We start from the raw sequence: 20,862 nt of genomic DNA on the forward strand, positions 1-20,862 counted from the left end.
CTTGACTCAGCCTCAAAGGAAGTCAGTCTTTTTTAAATCTTTTTTGTTTATTACTTCACTGAGATTATTATTTCATTTCATTCAAATAAGTCTCTGATATCTCTTTCATTTGAAAATATATTAATATAATAATATTAGAAACAATATTCTGAAACAACCTGATTAAAGCTTAGGCTTAGTTGAAGAGTGCAAGGTTGTCTATCCACAGTTTTCAATTTCTTTGCTGGACTGAATTCCTTATGGCCCGCCTACACCTGAGCTAATGATACCAGATGTATCCATCTGATTATTATTATTTTTTTCCTTATCAGATATGTCCAAACATACTATGATATTGGATTGAAAATGTTCGACAGTCATAATGGGAATTCTGTGTATTCATTTATAGAAAATGTAATGAACATGATAAATATTGTCGAAACTGCAACCTTCTTATATCACTAATTGGCAACTCAAATCTCTCGCTGAGATGACAAACGCAACAATGTCTTGCAGATCACATTCTCTCGGCAATACCATCAAACCTTAATCATTTACAAACGCAACATAATAAGACATTCTTTTTTTTCTCTTTACATATCACACGCATCTAAAATCTGAAAGCACCAGCGTATTCAGGGTGAATTTTTTGTATGAAAACACAAGTTTTATTTGCTCTTGATCGCATAAATGATGCAAAATCCAATGATAAATAAAAACAGGAAGAAATATAAACATATTGCTAATTTTCTAAGCCAAAGACAAAAATAATGAGACACTGAGCAAGCGGCATACCTCCCAGTACCAGCCAATCAGAGGCCGCCAAACAAATGTCTCGTAGGCAAAAGATGATTATATATTGTATAATTGTTATTGGTATTTTATGCATTGTCGAAATATGGTGGGTGTACTATATATGGACAGCATATGGTTGATTTTAGAAGGTGTCTGTTGATGTATTTAAGTTGTGTTGTGACGTCATAGGCTGTGACGTCATAGACAAGATGGCCGCGGCGTCGGTTGGATGTAAGCAATAACACGGGGTAGAAGGAGACACGTGCATATGCTGTTTGGTTAGTAGGAGAGAGCTCTCTGTCTGGTAGGAGTTTTTGGGTCGTAAGTCTTGTTGTGCTGTTGATCTAAGGTGATTTACGGAGCATACTGGAGTTGGAGAACACGTGCAGGTGGGTAGATTATACATTTGTGTAAAGAAAGTTAGGATAGACTAAAATTAAAAAATGAATCTACCTTAAGTGAATCGACTATAGTGGTGTCATCATTTCCAGTCACAGCTCCAAAGAACATGCTGAATCATACTCTGAAGACTGAGGGCATCCCTCTATCAAACTCTTCTTATCCGGGACTGTCAACCAACTACCTTGAAAACAAGCTTCAGCTCCAATTTTCTGTTGCAGTGAAAGTCATATTGTATGGTGTTAACCTATAAATGGAAAGCACAGGACTTCTGAGAGGATACAACTGACTGATGGCTGCCATTAAAACCTTCTGCTTACCAGATCAACAACTTTGACATTTCTCCGAGATTCAAGATTGTTATCTCCATGCGTTTTATGTAACTTCCTCAGCTGAGGGGATCACCAGAGGAACCAATCCTCTTCTAATCTATTTTCTGTAATGCTGTCTCTGTGTGAGATGGACATGACAGAGGTTCCTATGGAGTTCCAGGCTATCATGACCTGGCAGAATTTGATGTTAGGTTCATTAAGTGCCCTTTTGACTGAAGAGAGTTAAAACTCAGCAGCAGCTACTGCGGCTTTAATCTTACAGATTCTCAAGATTGTATACCATCTGGCCAGCTTTACTGTACACAAGAGAAATGCAAATATGAGAGACAACTTCTCTCCTACTTGAGAGACCTGAGAGTTGAGGACCTTTTGGGTCAGGAACTAAAGGACTGCTGAAAAACCTAGTGACAAATATTACTAAAACTGCAATGACAATCCGGGGACCTCTGCTTCAAAGATGCCTAGAATGCCAGTCAGGAGTAATTAATTAGATGGTCATGACAACACAGAACTCCTTCTACTCCTCCTAAGTACCTTCAATTATATTCTCCCCAATACGCCTTCTGGATTTCACTGTTCTAAAAGATAGTGGTTGCCCACCACCACGGTAACAGTTGACATTGGAGTCCAGAGGGAAGTTCATACCTGCCTTGCAAGATGGAGTTTAATTGTCCACTGATGGTCAATTCTTTTGATAGTGAGGACATTTCCAAAACTATGAAAGTCTTGGGAAGAGATAGGAGCAGAAACACGGATGATCCTGTTGGTTACAAACTTCACTCTTTGGAGATATGCCACAAACTGCTTCTGCACCCATTGGATTTTGGAACTTACAAGGACAACATGGAGAAATGCAGAACCTTGAAGGTAAGAAGTGACAGAAGGATCACTACGTTTCTACAGCCATATGTTCGTGGCTCCAGAGGTGACCAGTGATCTGCAATCTCAGTCCAGAAAACGTGTTCCTGAAGTAATCCTTACAGACATGCAATATGTGTAATTTCTAATTCTACACATCCTCAATGGTGACACAAGTCTGCAAGTGATTTCCCTGCAACATCCATATTTCCTCACATCTACACATAAATCATAAATGGTATAGTTTCTCTACACTGGACTGGAAACTCAAGATATTCAACCTAACTTAATGACACATTCCACCTAACACTCGGTAACTATGAAGAGTTCCATCTACAAAAACCACTTTTCAATGTGACAAATGCACAGAAACATTTGGTCGGAGTTTTTGAGAATACAGATAATAGTGTTTTTTTATCCCGAATATCCAGCTGTTTTTTTTTATTAGATACATATTACATTGTTGTACTAAAGATTTTATGTTTGGGTAATTTCATCTGTTAGACTGCAGATCTGACAACACTCCAATGGAAATTTCTAACATTTGGTCTGAGTTTTTAGGAATACAGATAGTGAATTTTTATCCCGAATATCAAGCTGTTTTTTTTATTAGATATATATATTACATTATTGTATTAAAGATTTTATGTTTGGGTAATTTCATCTGTTAGACTGCAGATCTGACAACACTCCAGTGGAAATTTCTATACCTCTTTGCACTGACACTGAAGAATAATTAACAAACAAAAGTGCATATGATAATGTTTCCAAGCTTAAATATCTACAAGCCCTTCCTACAATATTGCAATCAGTGCCAAAATGATAATAGTATATATTTTCTAACTTGCTCTTAAGTAGAAAAATGACAGTATGCATACATAAAAATGACATTTTTAAAATAAAACAAGATTTTATGTATACTTACCAAGTATAGTTACATAGCTATAGTTTCTATCCGTCAGCAGCTAGAATTTTTTAAATTCCCGGTAGCGCTATATGAATTTGTTTTGGCTAAGTATACCCGCCTACCTCCCACCTACCGGGGGAGAGAGGAACCAACTTAGCATGAATTTCAGTTGTTTATGCCCTACCATCCATGAGAGGAGAGGAGGGAGGGCTCTGATCATGTAACTACTTGGTAAGTATACATAAAATCTTATTTTACTATCAAAATGTCATTTTTATGTATGCAAGTTACCAAGTGTTCAATGGCTCAAAACATGGTTCTGAAAGCCATTTAAGAACGACATCTGGATTCCAAGACAAGGTCTTAGAACCTTTATGTTCCTCTGTATCAAAGGATCTGGATGAGATCCAAAAGATCTTTATTAGCTGACAAATCTATCCCTCTGTGCTTAAAGATCAAGCCCAGCATTGCCTTGTATCCTCTGATGGTCAAAGTCAACAGGTTCCTAGATGTCCTCAAGTGTAAAAAGAAATCAGCGATTTCCGCAATAGATGTTTGAGAAGATGATATGTTATACTTCTTGCACCAAATAAAAAGACTGTCCACTTTGCCTAGTAGACATCACAAGGATTTTCTTCTGCATTGCGCAACAGCTCTTGCAGCTTGGTTTGAAAAACCTTTTGCTCAGAAAAGTGGTCAGGGACAGAGTGGACAGTCCTTGATGGATCCTCCTGAAGTGAGGCTGTCTGAGTAGACTGGTTATCTGTGGAAGCAATGCCGGAAAGTCTACCAGAAGCTCTAGCAGATCCGGAAACCATTGTTGCGCTGGCTGGAATGGATTTATTGATGACTTCTCTCACTCTCTTGAACAAAGGGAAAGCATTCAAGTCTTTGTCCCACTAGTTTAAAAGCATCGCGTCCATTGCCCATGCTTGCGGGTCTGGGGCTGGCGAGCAGTAAAGAGGAAAACGGTGGTTTTTTCATGTGGCAAAAAGGTCTAAAATTGGTTTGCCCGAAAGTTTCCACAGATCGAGGCAGACCAACAAGTTCAGCATCCACTCTGCGGGAAGGACCTGCTTCTTGCTGCTTAACTGGTCCATGAGTATGTTGCATTTCCCCTAAATGAATCTTGTTAAGATTCTGGTCTCATTCTGTTTGGCCCAAAACAACAGAACTCATGCCGTTTCGCACTGAGAAAACGAGCAAGTTTCTCCCTGTTTTCTGATGTACGAGAGAGCTGTTGTACTGTCCGAGTGGACAGCCACTACCTTGTTGCTGACCACACCTGCAAACTCCAACAACCCCCAGTGGATAGCAGTTAATTCCTTCCCAATGATATGCCACTGTCTCTGTTGAAAATTCCAAGTCCCTGAGACTTCCTTCTTCCCTAGGATCACTCCCCAACTTAGATTGGACGTGTCTGAAAAGAATACTAGGTCGGGGCTCAGTGGGAAAAGGGACTTCCTTTCTAACAGCCTGTTTTTTAATCTCCATCAATGCAGGTCCTCTATTATCTCTTTTGTGATCTGGAACACAAACGAGTGTGGAAATTTCTTTTTGTTCCATTTTGCCTTGAGGATCTGCAGAGTCCTCATATGCAGTCTCCCTAATGACACGAAATGTTCTATTGAGGATATTTTTGTTCCATTTTGCCTTGAGGAATTGTAGAGACCTCATATGCAGTCTCCCTAATGACACGAACTGTTCTATTGAGGATAGAGTGCCAACAGACTCATCCATTCCTTTGCTGAGCTCTCTTGAAGGGCTTTAAACTGATCCATTTTCTGCAGGCACAACTCCACTCTTTGTGGGGATGGAAAAGCCCAAAAATTCACTGAGTCTAGCCTCATCCCCAAATTAATTAGTTCCTGACAGGGGACTAACTGTGACTTCTGCAGGTTTATCAGAAGTCCCAATTCTTGAGCTATAGAAAGAGTTTTCTGCAGGTCCTCTATGCACTTTTTCTCTGTTTGCGACCGAAAAAAACCAGTCGTCTAGGTATAGGGATACTCTCTCCCGACTCGATGTAACCATTTTCCAGTGGGGGCTAAGACTCATGTGAACACTTGCGGGGCAGTCGAAAGCCCAAACCACAGAGTTCTGAATTAATAGACTTTGTTCTTGAACATAGAAGTAAGCACCTTCCATATCGATGGAAATTATCCAGTCTCCCTGACGGATGGATAACAAAACCGTCTGATTCATATTTATCTTGAATTTTGTCTTTTTGACAAACTGATTCAGAGTGCTTATGCCCAACACAGGCCTCAAGCCCCCTTAGGCATAGGGCACTACAAATAGACAATTGTAGAATCCTAGGGTTAGTGGGTCTACTACTAACTCTAAAGCCTTCTCTTTTGAAAGTGGGACGAAACCTCTCTCGAAAGGGCAATGAATCTCTCTGAATCTTTTGAGTAAGCTTTCAAAATTATCGAAGAGCCTGATAAGGGTGGAGTTCTTGCGAACGGAATATTGTATCTTTCTCTTAAAACTTCTAAGATACAAGATTCCAACCCTCTTACTTCCCAGTTTCTCCTAAACTGTTGAGGTCTTGCTTACAGGTGCACAAAGGACTAACACATCACTTTCTTGCAGAGGTTTTAGTCGTGGATTTCTTGATGGATCTTGGGGTGAAGCTTATTCTACCCCTCAATCTAGGGTAGGATCTAGAGATTCCCCTGCCCACGAAAGGGCTGAGTGCGCGTGGCAGGCAAAAAACATGAACTGGGAGTGGAATCACAAGGACATTTTCTAGATTGAGACAGCAGGTCTTGTTTTGATTTCTTCTGCAGGGCAGAAGACACTTGAATCACTATGTCCTCCGGTAAAAGGTGCTTTTTGTCTAGGGGAGATTAAAGCAAGGTGGGCCTTTGCATGAGATATACCTTTGGAGGTGAAAGAACACCAAAGTCCTCTCTTTTAGGATGCCCAGGGTAAAGAGAGAAGCCAACTTCAAAGAACCATCCCTGATGCCTTTGTCGAAGTTGGAAATTATGGCAGAAATGTCTGAAAAGGAATCTTCATCTATAATTGCACAATCCGTGATTTTGTGGCCCAAAGCTCCTACGGTCCAGTCAAGGAAACTTATCACCTCAAAAACCCAAAATATATTCTTGATGAAGTGGTCTAATTCAGAGGTTGTAAACATTATCTTGGCTGAAATAAATGTTGACCTCCTGGCAGAGTTAATAAGTCTGGAAAAGTCTCCCTGGGCAGAGGAAGATACACCCAAAGAGAGAGCTTCTCTGGTCTCATAACATAAATGTCTTCAAATGGAAAGACGAAAGGGAGGAAAATTGAAGTTAACCTTCCCTTGCTCCCTCTTCTCCTCAAGCCAAAGGTTAATTTCTTTCACAGCCTTACATACCAAAAAGGAAAGTACTAACTTAGGCAACTTGGATGAATCCACCTGGTTGTTTCTCATATTAGAAGACTTTGGCAAAGCTGGGGTCACTAGTGAGAAAGCGTCTGTGAGGTTCACTATGAAGTAGCGAAGTAGCGACTTGTACGCCATCAGAGAAGACTCCTTATCCTCCTCTTCTTCTGCCAACAAACAGGAGATAAGTTTGCTTGAGGTTGAACAGGAAGTACTGAACACTTCATAAAAATCTTAAAATACCGTCTATCTTATTTTGAACGGCTGCAACAGAAGGATCAGTGACAGCCATAACTTGCAACATTGTCAGTAAAATGGAAGAAATTAACTGTCGTAGTAGGTCGTAGAATGACTCCAGACTGTTCGAGATGTGCTGATAGGAGCTCAGTCACTTGTGGGAGCCCAGGCGCTCGTGGAAGCTGTGGCACCAATGGGCGTTCGTGGGAGCTGTGGCATCAAAGGGCAATCAGGCGTTCATGGGAGCTGTGGTGGCAATTGGAACTTGGGTGCCAACATCTTCTCTTGTATTACCTGGGGCTCCAGGACAATAGGGAAATCCTGTGCCAATGGACGCCCATATGTCAATGGACACTCTTGCACCAGTGTGTGCTCTTCAAGCCTAGATATATCCTGTGCCTTTGTGTGCTTTTGAAATACAGGTGAAATGGGGAAAGACAACTTGTTCTTAGCCAACAGGCTCACAGGTGTCTTACACTTCTTAGCACTCAACGATAAGGATCCAGCACTAATGGGCACTCTGAATCTTTCCTGTATGTGACCTCCCAAGAGTGTCGTCCAGAAGATAACTTCCTCAAGGAGGAATGAGATTTAGAAGAAGGAATCCTCTCACTAAAGTGCCCCTCGAAACCATCATAATCTTGAGAAAATCGCTCTGGAGAGTCCCAAAAGCTGCAAGAAGGCCGCTGATCCTCTTGAAGTACACTAGCCTTCTTAATGGGGACAGGAGAAGGCGACACCTTATGGGTCCTACTTTTCAGTGGATGGGACTCGTCTACGAAGCACCACTGGTGCCCGAGAGATAACTCCCTGGGGCTGGATGCACTTGAGGTGTATCCTTAGATACACCTTTCCAGTGGTGTTGTTGCGACCTGGGAATTATCAACAGGACTGCCTGAGGGGGGCAACTGCTCGTGGGCAGATCCCACTGACCTCCCTTGGGCTACCAGTATGCCTCCTCCCAAGTGATGGGGAGTTTGACAGGAGAATCAGTGGGGCGAACAGCCACCTCCTCCACAACACTAGCACTGGCACTCACTTCACACTTACCTTATCAATCAAGGTTTTCAGAGATGCTCCTAACTTCTCCATCGCCAGTAACGTGATCGAAAATTTTTTCTCTACCCAAGCTTCAAGGTTGGCAACAGCATCGGGTTTGGGTACAAGAGAGCCAGGGTTAGGAATGGGTTCAACAGATGAGGGGGAAGGTTCAGAAGGAGACAAAGAGACATTCCCAGTAGACAATTCCTGACTAACTAAATGCTTCTTTGAGCCAGCCCTAAAAGCAGCTTTCCTTTTCTTATCTCTCCAACTTTTTAATGCATAGTTAAAGTTTTCCAAGCTTTACTGTCTCAACTGACACATTCCCCACAAGTCAGATCCGGTGAGCAAGTTGGACCCCTACAAATTATACAAATAGAATGCGGATCATAACAAGCTTTTAAAAGTTGTATTGCAGCCTTTGCTGCAATACCTAGTACAGGCAGTCCCCAGCTTATGACAGGTTGTTACGGACCTGGAGATCTCAGAGACAATGTTACGGCCTCTGAGGGAGGTCCGCTTCAGGTTCGATATGAAATATAAAAAAAAAAACTTATCAACACTAACAGTTGAAACTGGGGATATGAATATAGAAAGAAACACTAACACAACAAAGGTTTATTTACAAGCTTACTAACAAAGGTAAATGCAGAATGGTATCTCCTATTTACATAAAACGATAGAATCTTACACTGCATGAACTGGGGGAACAGTGCGGCAATTGAAATACTTGCTACTCGATTTGGCGGTTCGAAGCGCTGGCTTCCTAAATGTAGATCGGCGATTGCGGATGTCCTCTTGGCTCCGTATGGCAGAAACTAATCTTCTTGTAAGGCAGGAATTCCTCAACACCTGTAACAGGACCTTTTCTTCTCTGAAGTCTGCCCGACGTCAAGATAACCCGGTAGACACACCTGAAGATGACTAGACCAATAGCCAACCAACTCTCGAACAACTCTTCTTCTGATTGATACTTCGTCGGTTCCTTTTTCTCGTATCTCACGGAAGATCTCTGCTGCTGCTGATCTCTCACTGATAATCTGATCTGTGGCTCTCTGTGACTAAACTGGTGATCTCTCTTTTACGATCTCTCTCTCTTCTACGATCACTCCTCTCCAAAGTTCGTTCGTCGTATTTATACGGCACTCTGGGGGCGGAGCCTACGGCGAACGTCACCGACTCCAGGGATTTCTAGAACTTCTTAGGTGAATCTAGACAAGGTATTGCATCAGAAATCGCAGCGTTTCTCACGTAACGACGAGATCCACAACACTCCTGCCGATTCTGGAACAACCACGAACATAGGCGCCTCCAACAGTGGCGCGAAAACCTCCTTGCTGCCGAACTTCTCGAAAATGCGTTCTCCTTTCCTTTATCTTTCTTTGCTATGAAGCAATTACCATCACACGCCCCCCCAAAAGAGAAAAAAAATGAAATCAAATGATTTTATTTTTTTCTAAAGAGAAGCAAGAATTAAACAGCGGGGAAACAATTCTGCATAAAGCTTCAATGCAGTCAAACACTCACGCTTCTCCACTCACACTCACTCGTGCGATAACAGAAAACGGTTATTAGGCTACTTATGCTGAGAAAAATCTCTAGAGGCTACTGCTATAACATTATCCTTCTCTCTTACTATTTCCGTTTTCTGAACTCTGATTACAACTTATAAATACTAAAACACCTCTTGTGTTTTTTTCAAAACTAATCTCACTCAGTAACACTGTTACATGGGCGGAGGCCATGGCACCGGGCGTTGTTTATAAGTCTGAAGCAAATTTACCTTCATTGCCTTTGCACTACTCTTACCTACATTAATTCTATAATGTATATTTCCCCCCCTTATCTAAAACTGAATAAAGACCTTCGTACTTATAAGGTAAAAAAAATGGACTTTCTCTCGAGACTAGTACTAAAACTTTATCTCTTACACACAAACTTCTCTCTTTGGCTCTAAAATAAGGTTTCTCTTTAGTTTCCCCTTGACTTCTGTTCGGGTTTTCTTTCGCTAATTGCCAAGCGCTTCCGTTCTCCTCCACTAGATGCCAAACATTTCTTAGATTGTTTTTATAATAATCAAAATTAGTTATGCAATCATCTCTACCCTTACTTCTAGGCAAAGTTCCAAACTTAATTATAAATACATTATCAAAAGATTTGCCTACTGAAGGAATATTACACAACTGAACTCTGGGAATTACTTGAATCGGTTTCCCTGCAATTTGATATTCAGGACAGCTTAAAACATACCTCTTAAAACATACATCATTTTTCATCTTAGGCCAAAAGTACGCCCTACTAATACACTTTAAAGTTTTATTTCCTCCCAAATGTCCTTGCTCATCATGTGCAAATTTCAAAACTAGTTCACGAAGCTTCCTAGGAACTACTAATTGTTCTGTGACTTCCTCTTTACTACCTGACTCAGGACGAACATGACACAAAACTTCGTCCTTTACACAAAAAGTTTCTTTACACACATCATCGAGATCATAATCATCCAGCTCACATTAAAAAAATTTGGGTTAGTGTCTCATCCTCTCTCTGCAACTTGATTAGCTCATCCCTATCCAAAATGTTAGAGCCTAATTCATCACCGTAACTAGGACTACATACAGGTACATTTACTACGTTACTCCCGACAGCTACGCCTTCCCCTTGGCTCTCACTGTCAACGATAGAGTTAGGTCTCTCAGCCACACTCATGCTAAGATCAACCTCGCTACCTCTATCACACTCGTTTGAATCCACGAACTCACTCACGTTCAAATCCACGAACTCACACTCATTCGAATCTACGAACTTACACTCGTTCGAATCCACGAACTCACACTCGTTCGAATCCACGAACTTACACTCGTTCGAATCCACGAACTTATTATGACCGTAGTCTACATCTGTATCTAAATCCGACCTAGTTACTACCATTTCAGGCACTGGAATATTCCTCACAACAGGATTCACATTCTTGGATAAAGCTAAGTCATTACCGACAATAATGTCAACGCCTTCAACGGGCAAACTGTCCACAACTGCAAAGTTTTACTTCTCTGACACCTACTGACTTTCTAAATTCAACTTCAACAAAGGACAAAGAACACAAGTGTTAGGAAATCCACCTAACATAACTTTCTCTTCCATACTGATTTCTGCCCTGTTCGGCACACACTCTCTTCGAATCAGTGAGACAGCGGCCCCTGTGTCTCGAAGCATGACCACTTCTCTCGAATCTACTCCTCCAAGAGAGGAAACTACGCCTTCCGACAGAAATTCGCCAAAAACTTTCCTAGTTTCTCTCATCACATCATCCCTATTTGACGAAAGGTTAACTAGTGATACTGGTTTCTTACCGTCCTTCCTTTCTACTGCACAATTCCTCGCTAAATGCCCTTTCCCATTACATCGGAAACAAGTTAATTCTGAGCCACTATATGCCATTCTACTCTTACAAACCTTAGACGTATGACCAGGTTTTCCGCATGTATAACAGGAATAGTCACTTCTACTCGCATTGCTATTACTAGGACTGAAACCTTTACTGCTTTGTACTCTACCAGACGAAGGATCATTTCGTTTCCTACTAACACTTAAATTATGAGTTAGACTATATTCGTCAGCTAGCCTAGTTGCTCCTGCAAAAGATACTTCTCGCCTATCCTCTATATAAAGTTTAATCTCAGGGGATACGTTATCTTTGAAGTTTTCTAACAACACTAAGTTCTTCAAAACTATCAAAAATCCTCAACCTTAGCAGAAGTTAACCAATCAAAAAACAGCCTATCTAACTTCTTACCGTATTCTTACATACGTAATATTTTCATCCTTTCTCAAATTTCTAAATTTCTTACGGTACGCCCTCCGGTTAACAGCCTATAACGCGCTAGAACGGTTTCTTTTCACGATATCGTAATTACCACAATTCCTCCTTAGACATGCAACTATACACAGTAAGTGCCCTACCACTCAAAACTGACTGCAAATATAAAGTCCACGTTTCTTTAGGAGAACCTACTCGTTCCATTAACTTCTCAAAACACATGAAATATGCCGTAACATCTTCCTCATCGAACTTTGGTACTAATTTTAGCACTGCACTCATACCTAACGTATCGGCTCCGTTTTCGTTCTCGCCTGACCGACTGTTACGAGTACTTTCCCTTAACCGAGCAATTTCCAACTCATGCATACGCTCTTTCTCTCTCTCTTCCTGTTCATGCATACGTACCTTTTCTCTTTCTTCCTGCTCATGCATACGCTCTCTCTCTCTCTCTCTTCCCGCTGCATTACCAACATCTCTCTCTCTTGCTGCATTCTCATTGCTTCTCTCTCTTGCTGCATCTTCATTGCTTCACTCTCTCTCATACTTTTCTCTTTCTTTCTTCTCCACATACTCACGGAGATCATTCCCCTCTAGACCCAATAGCTTACCCGACTCAATAAACTCTTTCACCATCTCACTCATTCTAATTCTTTCTATATCCTCCCTGTTTCAAACTGTTAAAGTGTTGATAGCCTAGGCAAGGTCGCCACAAATGTTACGGACCTGGAGATCTCAGAGACAATGTTACGGCCTCTGAGGGAGGTCCGCTTCAGGTTCAATATGAAATATAAAAAAAAAAACTTATCAACACAAACAGTTGAAACTGGGGATATGAATATAGAAAGAAACACTAACACAACAAAGGTTTATTTACAAGCTTACTAACAAAGGTAAATGCAGAATGGTATCTCCTATTTACATAAAACGATAGAATCTTACACTGCATGAACTGGGGGAACAGTGCGGCAATTGAAATACTTGCTACTCGATTTGGCGGTTCGAAGCGCTGGCTTCCTAAATGTAGATCGGCGATTGCGGATGTCCTCTTGGCTCCGTATGGCAGAAACTAATCTTCTTGTAAGGCAGGAATTCCTCAACACCTGTAACAGGACCTTTTCTTCTCTGAAGTCTGCCCGACGTCGAGATAACCCGGTAGACCACACCTGAAGACGACTAGACCAATAGCCAACCAACTCTCGAACAACTCTTCTTCTGATTGATACTTCGTCGGTTCCTTTTTTCTCGTATCTCACGGAAGATCTCTGCTGCTGCTGATCTCTCACTGATAATCTGATCTGTGGCTCTCTGTGACTAAACTGGTGATCTCTCTTTTACGATCTCTCTCTCTTCTACGATCACTCCTCTCCAAAGTTCGTTCGTCGTATTTATACGGCACTCTGGGGGCGGAGCCTACGGCGAACGTCACCGACTCCAGGGATTTCTAAAACTTCTTAGGTGAATCTAGACGAGGTATTGCATCAGAAATCGCGGCGTTTCTCACGTAACGACGAGATCCACAACACTCCTGCCGATTCTGGAACAACCACGAACATAGGCGCCTCCAACAGTGGCGCGAAAACCTCCTTGCTGCCGAACTTCTCGAAAATGCGTTCTCCTTTCCTTTATCTTTCTTTGCTATGAAGCAATTACCAACACACAGGTTCAGCTTATGACATTCAGAGGTTACAACGCTTTTCAATTATATTCATCAGAAATTTGAATGAATATAATTTGAATGAATATAATTCTGATAAATATAATTTTCAATTACAGTAGAGCCTCGGATCTCGACGCTAATTCGTTCCAAAAGGAGTGTCGAAATTCTATTATTTCAAGATCTGACTCAAGTTTTCCCATAAGAAATAACTGAAAATGGATTAATCCGTTCTTGACCACCAGTTATTACCCTACCCTTACCTTTTTATACAATACATTACATGTAAAATACAGTTAACTAAGTTCAGTGTTAAATAAATATCATGATAAACTTATATGTATACTTTTAAATGTATAATATACTGTATATAAGAAAACTGGTCTACGTCCATCTGATTGTTGACCGAACGCCATAGGCTACCTAGGTAACTATGCAAGTAGACTGTAGTGTAGTGGGTAAGCACAAAACGTGTTGCTAACATAATAACACATTAAAAAGCATGTCTAATTATTACAGTGAATTAATAAACTATTAAAATTAAACCCAATTTATATTTGTTATCGAGAATTTACAAAAAATTGCCTACATTAAGTCGGCAGGATGTGGCATGAAAGGATGTACCATAGCGCAGCCCTGGTGGCTTATAGCGGGACTATGGTAGTAAACAAACCATATCGTCGATATAAACCTATAAACGTTTATGTTCAGTATTACAATCAACTGTAATACTGTATACAAAATCACTTCAAAACTATCTTTTAGTTAAATGTTATGATATAACTGTTTTACTAACAGTTTTGTTTCCCTAAAATATCCTTATAAAACAGGAGTGTCTTCTAAGACGGCAATTTTTTGTCTAATATCAGGGCTGGTTTCAAGGTTTCAAGGTTATTGGACTAAGAAAAATAATTATGGTACATGGTAAATATATAAGTAAAAGAATCTTCTTAATTTCTATAATTACTATACCATTACGTTACGTACCAGCATCTCTTTAGATTAATATCAGGCTAACGTCTTTATGAGGACGCTTACAAACTAAGCATACAGATTGCGTTCATTACTGCGCACACGTTACATATGTAAACTGGTGTCATTACCAAATCTCGTACGTAAACATTTGTTAGGAAACAATAAGAGTCTGTCTAGAAATAGCTAGGGAAAACTTAGTTAGGAAAACCTAATTGAAGTAGTTAGGTCGAAACTTCATTTGAAGTGCCAGAGAAAACCAGTCAAGAACCAGACCTTATACGGGAAGGCTGTGTTCCTTCTCACTCTGTTCCAGTGTAGTGTAAAAGTGTGTAAACTGTGTTTATTCCAATTATAAGTAATTTTTACAGAAGAGGTGTTTAACTTGCCCAGTATCCCAAAGATATCCAACCCCTGTTTTTATCATATAGATTACCTCCTGAGAGACTTAGTGAAGAATAAATAAACTAAATGTTCCTACGAGAGAAGAAACTCAACCGTAACTAGTGATAGATGAAGGTTAGCCCATATGACAAATAACCTTTCAAACATTACCCGTAACAATGAAAAGAACTCGTAAGTACGCCACGCAACATAACAAAGAGAATTAAAAATAAAAACAAGCACAACACATTGACGTATTTTTATAGTTGACATAAAAGAAAAGTCATAATTTCTGTAACTACTACGTATACCATAGCGGTTTCTCTGATTTAAACTAAGACTAACCTCTTCTTCACCAGCAAGCTTAACAAAGCTTAAAGATTGCATTCGCTACTGAATCACACACACGTTACATGGTTTCACTACCAAATCTCACGTAAACATTGACGTATTTTTACAGTAGACATAAAAGAAGTGTCATAATTTCTGTAACTACTACGTATACCATAGCGGCTTCTCTTGAATTTTAAACTAAGGCTAACCTCTTCTTTACCAGCAAGCTTAATAAAGCTTAAAGATTGCGTTGCTACCGAACCGCACATGTTACGTATGTAACAGTGGTTTCACTACTAAATCTCACACGTAAACATTGACTTATTTTTACAGTAGACATAAAAGAATCTCTTAATTTCTATAACTACTACGTATACCATAGCGGCTTCTCTGATTTCAGCTAAGGCTAACCTCTTCTTTACCAGCAAGCTTAATAAAGCTTAAAGATTGCATTGCTACCGAACCGCACATGTTACGTAGGTAACAGTGCCTTCACTACCAAATCTTGCACGTAAACATTGACGTATTTTTACAGTAGACATAAAAGAATTGACTTGATTTCTATAATTACTGTATACCATAGTGGCTTCTAAGTTGAGCTAAGGCTAACCTCTTCTTTACCGGCAAGCTTAAAAAGCTTAGATTGCGTTGCTACCGAACCGCACATGTTACGCATATAACAATGTTTTCACTACCAAATCTCACACGTAAACATTGACGTATTACAGTAGGCATAAAAGAATTGTCTTAATCACTACGCATATATATACCATAGTGGCTTCTCTGATTTAAGCTATGGCTAACATCTTATTTACCGGCAAGCTTAACAAAGCTCACAGATTGCATTTGCTACCAAACTGCACATGTAACCTACGTACGTAACATTGCCTTCACTCCAATACGTATTGCATTTGCTACTGAAATGCACGCCTCATGTGTGAGCACTGTCTTATAGAGGAGAGGATAGACGAAACTTAAGGTTTATTTTGGAGTTGGGAATGGAGGAAACATTTTGAAGAAGGAAAACGGGAAATGCCATGCAAACACTTTTCCTCTTCGCCTTGTGTGAAGTGGCTGTCTTGGAACCCATCATGAATAAAGAGGTAACTGCGTATACAGTAAATACCGCCGAAAAAGCAAACGAAATGCACACAAGGTGTGCGAGACACATGTTTGACTGTTTGTTAACAGTAGCTGCAGACTTTAAACTATGCTGAGAGTGGCGTCACCAGTGTTACCAACAAGTTTTGCTAAATTATGCTAGTTGGTCCAAGTCAGATGTACGCTAAATAGCAAGAATATATGCCAAATGTGGTGCAATTTTATGCCAGAATTATGCTATTAATCTATCATTATCTAATTTTTCTAATACATTTGAACTAAAACAACGATGTAATGGAAATTTAAAACATTTGTATATTAGGTGAAATGTTACAAATGACGAATTGCAGTAGTATAACTATTTATTTGATGATCTTTACATGTTAGCAAACTCGAAATAAAGCACCATTTTTCTTTTACAGATCACATATGCAATTACTAGTATACCATTTGAAAAATGTGTGAAGATCACTTCGGAAGTTATTCAACATTTTGATATCTCTACTAATAAATTAAAACTAAAAAAGGAAAACAAATAAGTCTCAACTCATGAAGAATAACACAAATTTTAATTATTACTGCATCATTATCATGCCACTGAGACACTATTTCCTTTAACAGGTCACATACACAATTAATAAATACTTGAAAAATGTGTGAAAATTACTTCAAATATAAAATTTTTATATCAACTAAAAAATCAAAACTAAAAAAGGAAAACAAACAAACCAGTTTCCACTCAAGAAGAAAACATACATACTTATTACTGATCATTATCATGCCGCTGAACCACCATTTTTCTTTAACAGATCACATACACAATTAATAAATACTTGAAAATTCTTTGAAAATCACTTTAGACAATTAAAATTTGATAACTTAAAAAAATAAAACTTAAAAAAGGAAAAAAATCATCTTTACTCAGAAGAATAAACATTATTCACACTTTACTGATCGTTTGTCATGCCACTGTGGGTATTCATATTCACAGAATTTAACATTTCTTAGTTGGGTTCAAACTTAGCAATCAACTCATTTGTTAGTGCTGCTTTTGAGGCAATTTCACAATGAAGATACATATATTAACTATGGCTATGTATGAAATTGAGGAATTTTCTGCACTTTATTTAAAATTTTAGTGAAAATACATTCTAAAATTGTACTGGAACCTAAGTATGATAGAATTTATGCTAAGCTCCAATTCGTTGGTCAAATTATGGTAAAAAACATGAAATTATGCTACATTTGGTAACACTGGATGAAGCCAACTAGCGGCAGCTGGCGGAAACAGTTTTGTTTACAAACATCATATGATCTGGGGGTCGGAATCTGGTTTTTTGTATGAACACTGATACAAAGTTTATTGGAAATTTAGTGGCGAAATCCGATTATGTCGAGTTCAAATACGGTCATGAGCCTGGGCTCTACTGTATATTCATCAGAAATTATTTCCAGGTTTACAACTCATGTTCCAGGGTTACAACACTTACAACACTGATCTGACAAAAGAAATATGACTCCATAAATGCAAAATAATCAATTTGAAGGTTCTTTTGATGAAAAATACAATAAAAATACAGTTTACATGGTTTTTAATATACCCAAAGCATTAAAAGTAAGGTTTTCTTAGGATTTTTGACAATTTTCCAGCTTACAACGCATCTCAAGAACAGAACCAAAGTTGTAAGCCTGGGACTGCCTGTACCTTGAGAGCTAGTATCTGACATGCCTGCAAACTAACTCATTCCTAAAGCAAAGACTAATCCAAAAGCACAATTTTATCTATTTTGAATAAATTCCTAGGTATAATAGCTAAATGTTGCCAAAAAGACTACCAAAATATAAGAGTACTTCACCAAAACTTCCAGACATCAAGTAAAAGCAAATCAATTCCACAAATTCCGCTGCTGCTTTACTGCTAGTGACAGCACCAGCCGGCAGAAGCAACTGAAGTTTGTGCTGAGTTGGTTCCTCTCTCCCCTGCGCTACCATGACTTAAAAAAATTTTAGCTGCCGATGGATAGAAACTATAGCTATGTAACTACTTGGTTAGTTGCGTACATAGACGTCTGAGGTAAGATTTAGTGAAATTGAAGGTACAGCTGATTCAAAAGCCAGGTCACAACCCAACTTTCACAAATGTATGTACTGTAAGTGGAGTCCAACGAATCAAATTATGCAATATGAAATTCCAACAGTACTTACTTTCACATTTAGCTGATTTGGATACATGGCGATGATTTCTTTGGCACAAAGTGTGCTGTTTGCAGCCATTGCTGTGTGAATTGGTAGAACTGAATCATGTGTTGCTGCAACATTGACATCAGCACCTGCACAAAGTAAGGCTTTTACACACTCTGGCTTATCTGCTTCACAAGCCAAGTGAAGAGGTGTCTTCCCAGCTTCATTAGGAGTGTCCATAAGGCGAGAGGATTTCTGAGTTACCAGCTAAAAATAGACATGCATAAGCATAAATTTTAGTGCTGTTAGTTTCTTGTCATATTTTCAACTGAAGCAAATCTTCAACATATGAATAATTATAACACAAAATGCTAAATCAGCATTTCAACAGTGATGCAAGTAGTAATTATGAAAAAATGTCAAACTCAGACTTACTCCCCACTGATTATCAAAGCAAATTTTTAATTCACAAATTTCATATGACAAAATGCTGACTCAATTTCAAAACTGATGCGTAGCCATGCCTGTAACAACTTTCAATTCAGCCCCACATTATGGTTAACTTTTTACCAACATATTATCACAATTTAAATAAAAAATTCTGACCTTCCTTTTAGAATTGCAGGTGCATGCAACAATATATAAACAAAGAAAAGCAATAAGAAAATATTATCACCTCACCTGAATAATGGTTGCATTTGACTGTGCAGCAATATGATACACTGAGTTGCCTTTAACATCCGTCACATCAACACTCACATTTTTTTCCATTAATATCTTTATCACATCTAAATGTCCTCGTTTAATAGCTATATGTAATGGCGTCGCTTTCATTTCCATGTCAGCAGTGTCAGCAAACCTTCAAAACATATTTACAAGAGGGTCTTATAAAAGGTTTAACAGCATTGCATGCGACATGGCATTTATATGTTGTTCGATAGAACCAAAAATGATGTTCATAGAACCAATTTTTATACAGAAATCACTCCATCAGTAAAAACACTTGCAAAGCACTCTGAAACCTTTAACACATCTGGGATGCAGTTAGGAAATTAAAAGTAAAGAAGTAAACAAAGTACTACATGGTAGACAGTGCAAGCACAATAGGAGTTGTGAAATATGACTCAGTAGTCTCAGAGTGCATTACCTTATCATGAATAAATTAAAGTGACACAAAATAACTTCCTGGAAAAATCAGATGTGAAATCATGAAAAACCACCATTGTTGAGTTATGTTGAAGTCCTATTATTTTACAAGAATCAATGCTGATTTTTGCAATCCAAGAGAAAGTCTACTGGGCAAACCACATGAATTAGCCTGAGTTGCTTGTCAGTGTCTGTATTTATTTTCTGTAAAACTAGTTTGACTGTAGAAGAATAAAAGAATTAGAGTGCAAGAAGATATAAAGACCTTCTACACTTTCTCCAAGACCTTTCATTCATCAAACCTCAGCTCCCTTCTGCCTCCCAAGACAACTGATCAATTTTTAGTGTTCAGGGTCAGTTAATGACTCCTGGTTTTCTTTTATAATAATAAAAGAATGAAAGTCATTAAAGATGCGTTTAGTGGTCTTCTTGAAAAACAATAAAAATCCAAAGCTGACCTAAAAGCTTCGTAATCTACATAAGAAAAAACTGCCACCTTTACAGGTAGTGCTGAAAAATACTGTAGTTAGTTCAAGAGTTTGAAAATAAAAGCAAACATCATACTAACATGATATTTTTATGATAAAATAATTTTTCATATAAACTTACCAAGTAATTACATAGCTACTGTATAATAGGTTCCACTTACAGTGTTCCCCATGTATTTGCAGGGGATGTGTACCAGAACCCTCCCCCCCACCCCACGAATAGCTAGAATCCATGAATAGTTGAAACCCCTATCAAATGCTTAAAACTGCCTATTTTGTTAGTTAAAACTCAAGAAAAACCCACTCAAAATGTTTATACCTGGTTTTCTTTTATAGCGCAGTCACTGTTTCGTCCTCAAAGGAGCTACCCTCCCTGGTGTGTGCCAGCGCCCCAAGGTGATCAGACTAATATCAAAGAAATATCTTTTAGCCTGGTCTTTTGGCTGGGTATTATGCCATAATGACAAACACTATGACAAGTGATAAGAGTATAATGGACTCAAAAGACAAGAAGGCATTTTTTCTCGTCTTCAGCGAAAGCTGTACCCAGTTTTCCTACATCAAAACCTGTAGAAGTGACTATTGCGCATGTGCATCGGCCATCTTGTTTTATGTTCGGGCTGGCAAAAAGACCACAAACCATTACTCTTCTGGTCATCACAATCGAAAGATTATTCCAGCCAGTGCTCCTCTATCTTGAGAATTTTTCTTTGAAATCAGTCATGGAATTGTCGACATTTGAAAGTTAAGTGCTCATTTTTAAGATTTAGTTAAAACAGTTAGGTTAAAAACTGTAGAACAAGAAAATTTTATTGTGAAGTACGAAAACTAGTGTTTTGTTTACCCGTCCAGCACTGTT

The 20,862-nt window shown here is 39.0% G+C and overlaps 1 protein-coding gene across 1 annotated transcript in view; it reads right to left on the minus strand.

Annotated features, from left to right (window-relative positions):
* LOC135225270 (85/88 kDa calcium-independent phospholipase A2-like) overlaps window positions 1–20,862 on the minus strand; it is a 174,809-nt gene that overhangs the window by 74,189 nt on the left and 79,758 nt on the right. The window contains exons 5-6 of the mRNA XM_064264599.1: window positions 19,051–19,228; window positions 18,394–18,636 (exon numbers count right to left, since the gene is read on the minus strand). Of these exons, the coding sequence (XP_064120669.1) occupies window positions 18,394–18,636; window positions 19,051–19,228 (421 nt within the window). The remainder of the gene's footprint in view (window positions 1–18,393; window positions 18,637–19,050; window positions 19,229–20,862) is intronic.

The sequence above is a fragment of the Macrobrachium nipponense genome, chromosome 13, assembly GCF_015104395.2.
Source record: "Macrobrachium nipponense isolate FS-2020 chromosome 13, ASM1510439v2, whole genome shotgun sequence".
Lineage (NCBI taxonomy): Eukaryota > Metazoa > Arthropoda > Malacostraca > Decapoda > Palaemonidae > Macrobrachium > Macrobrachium nipponense.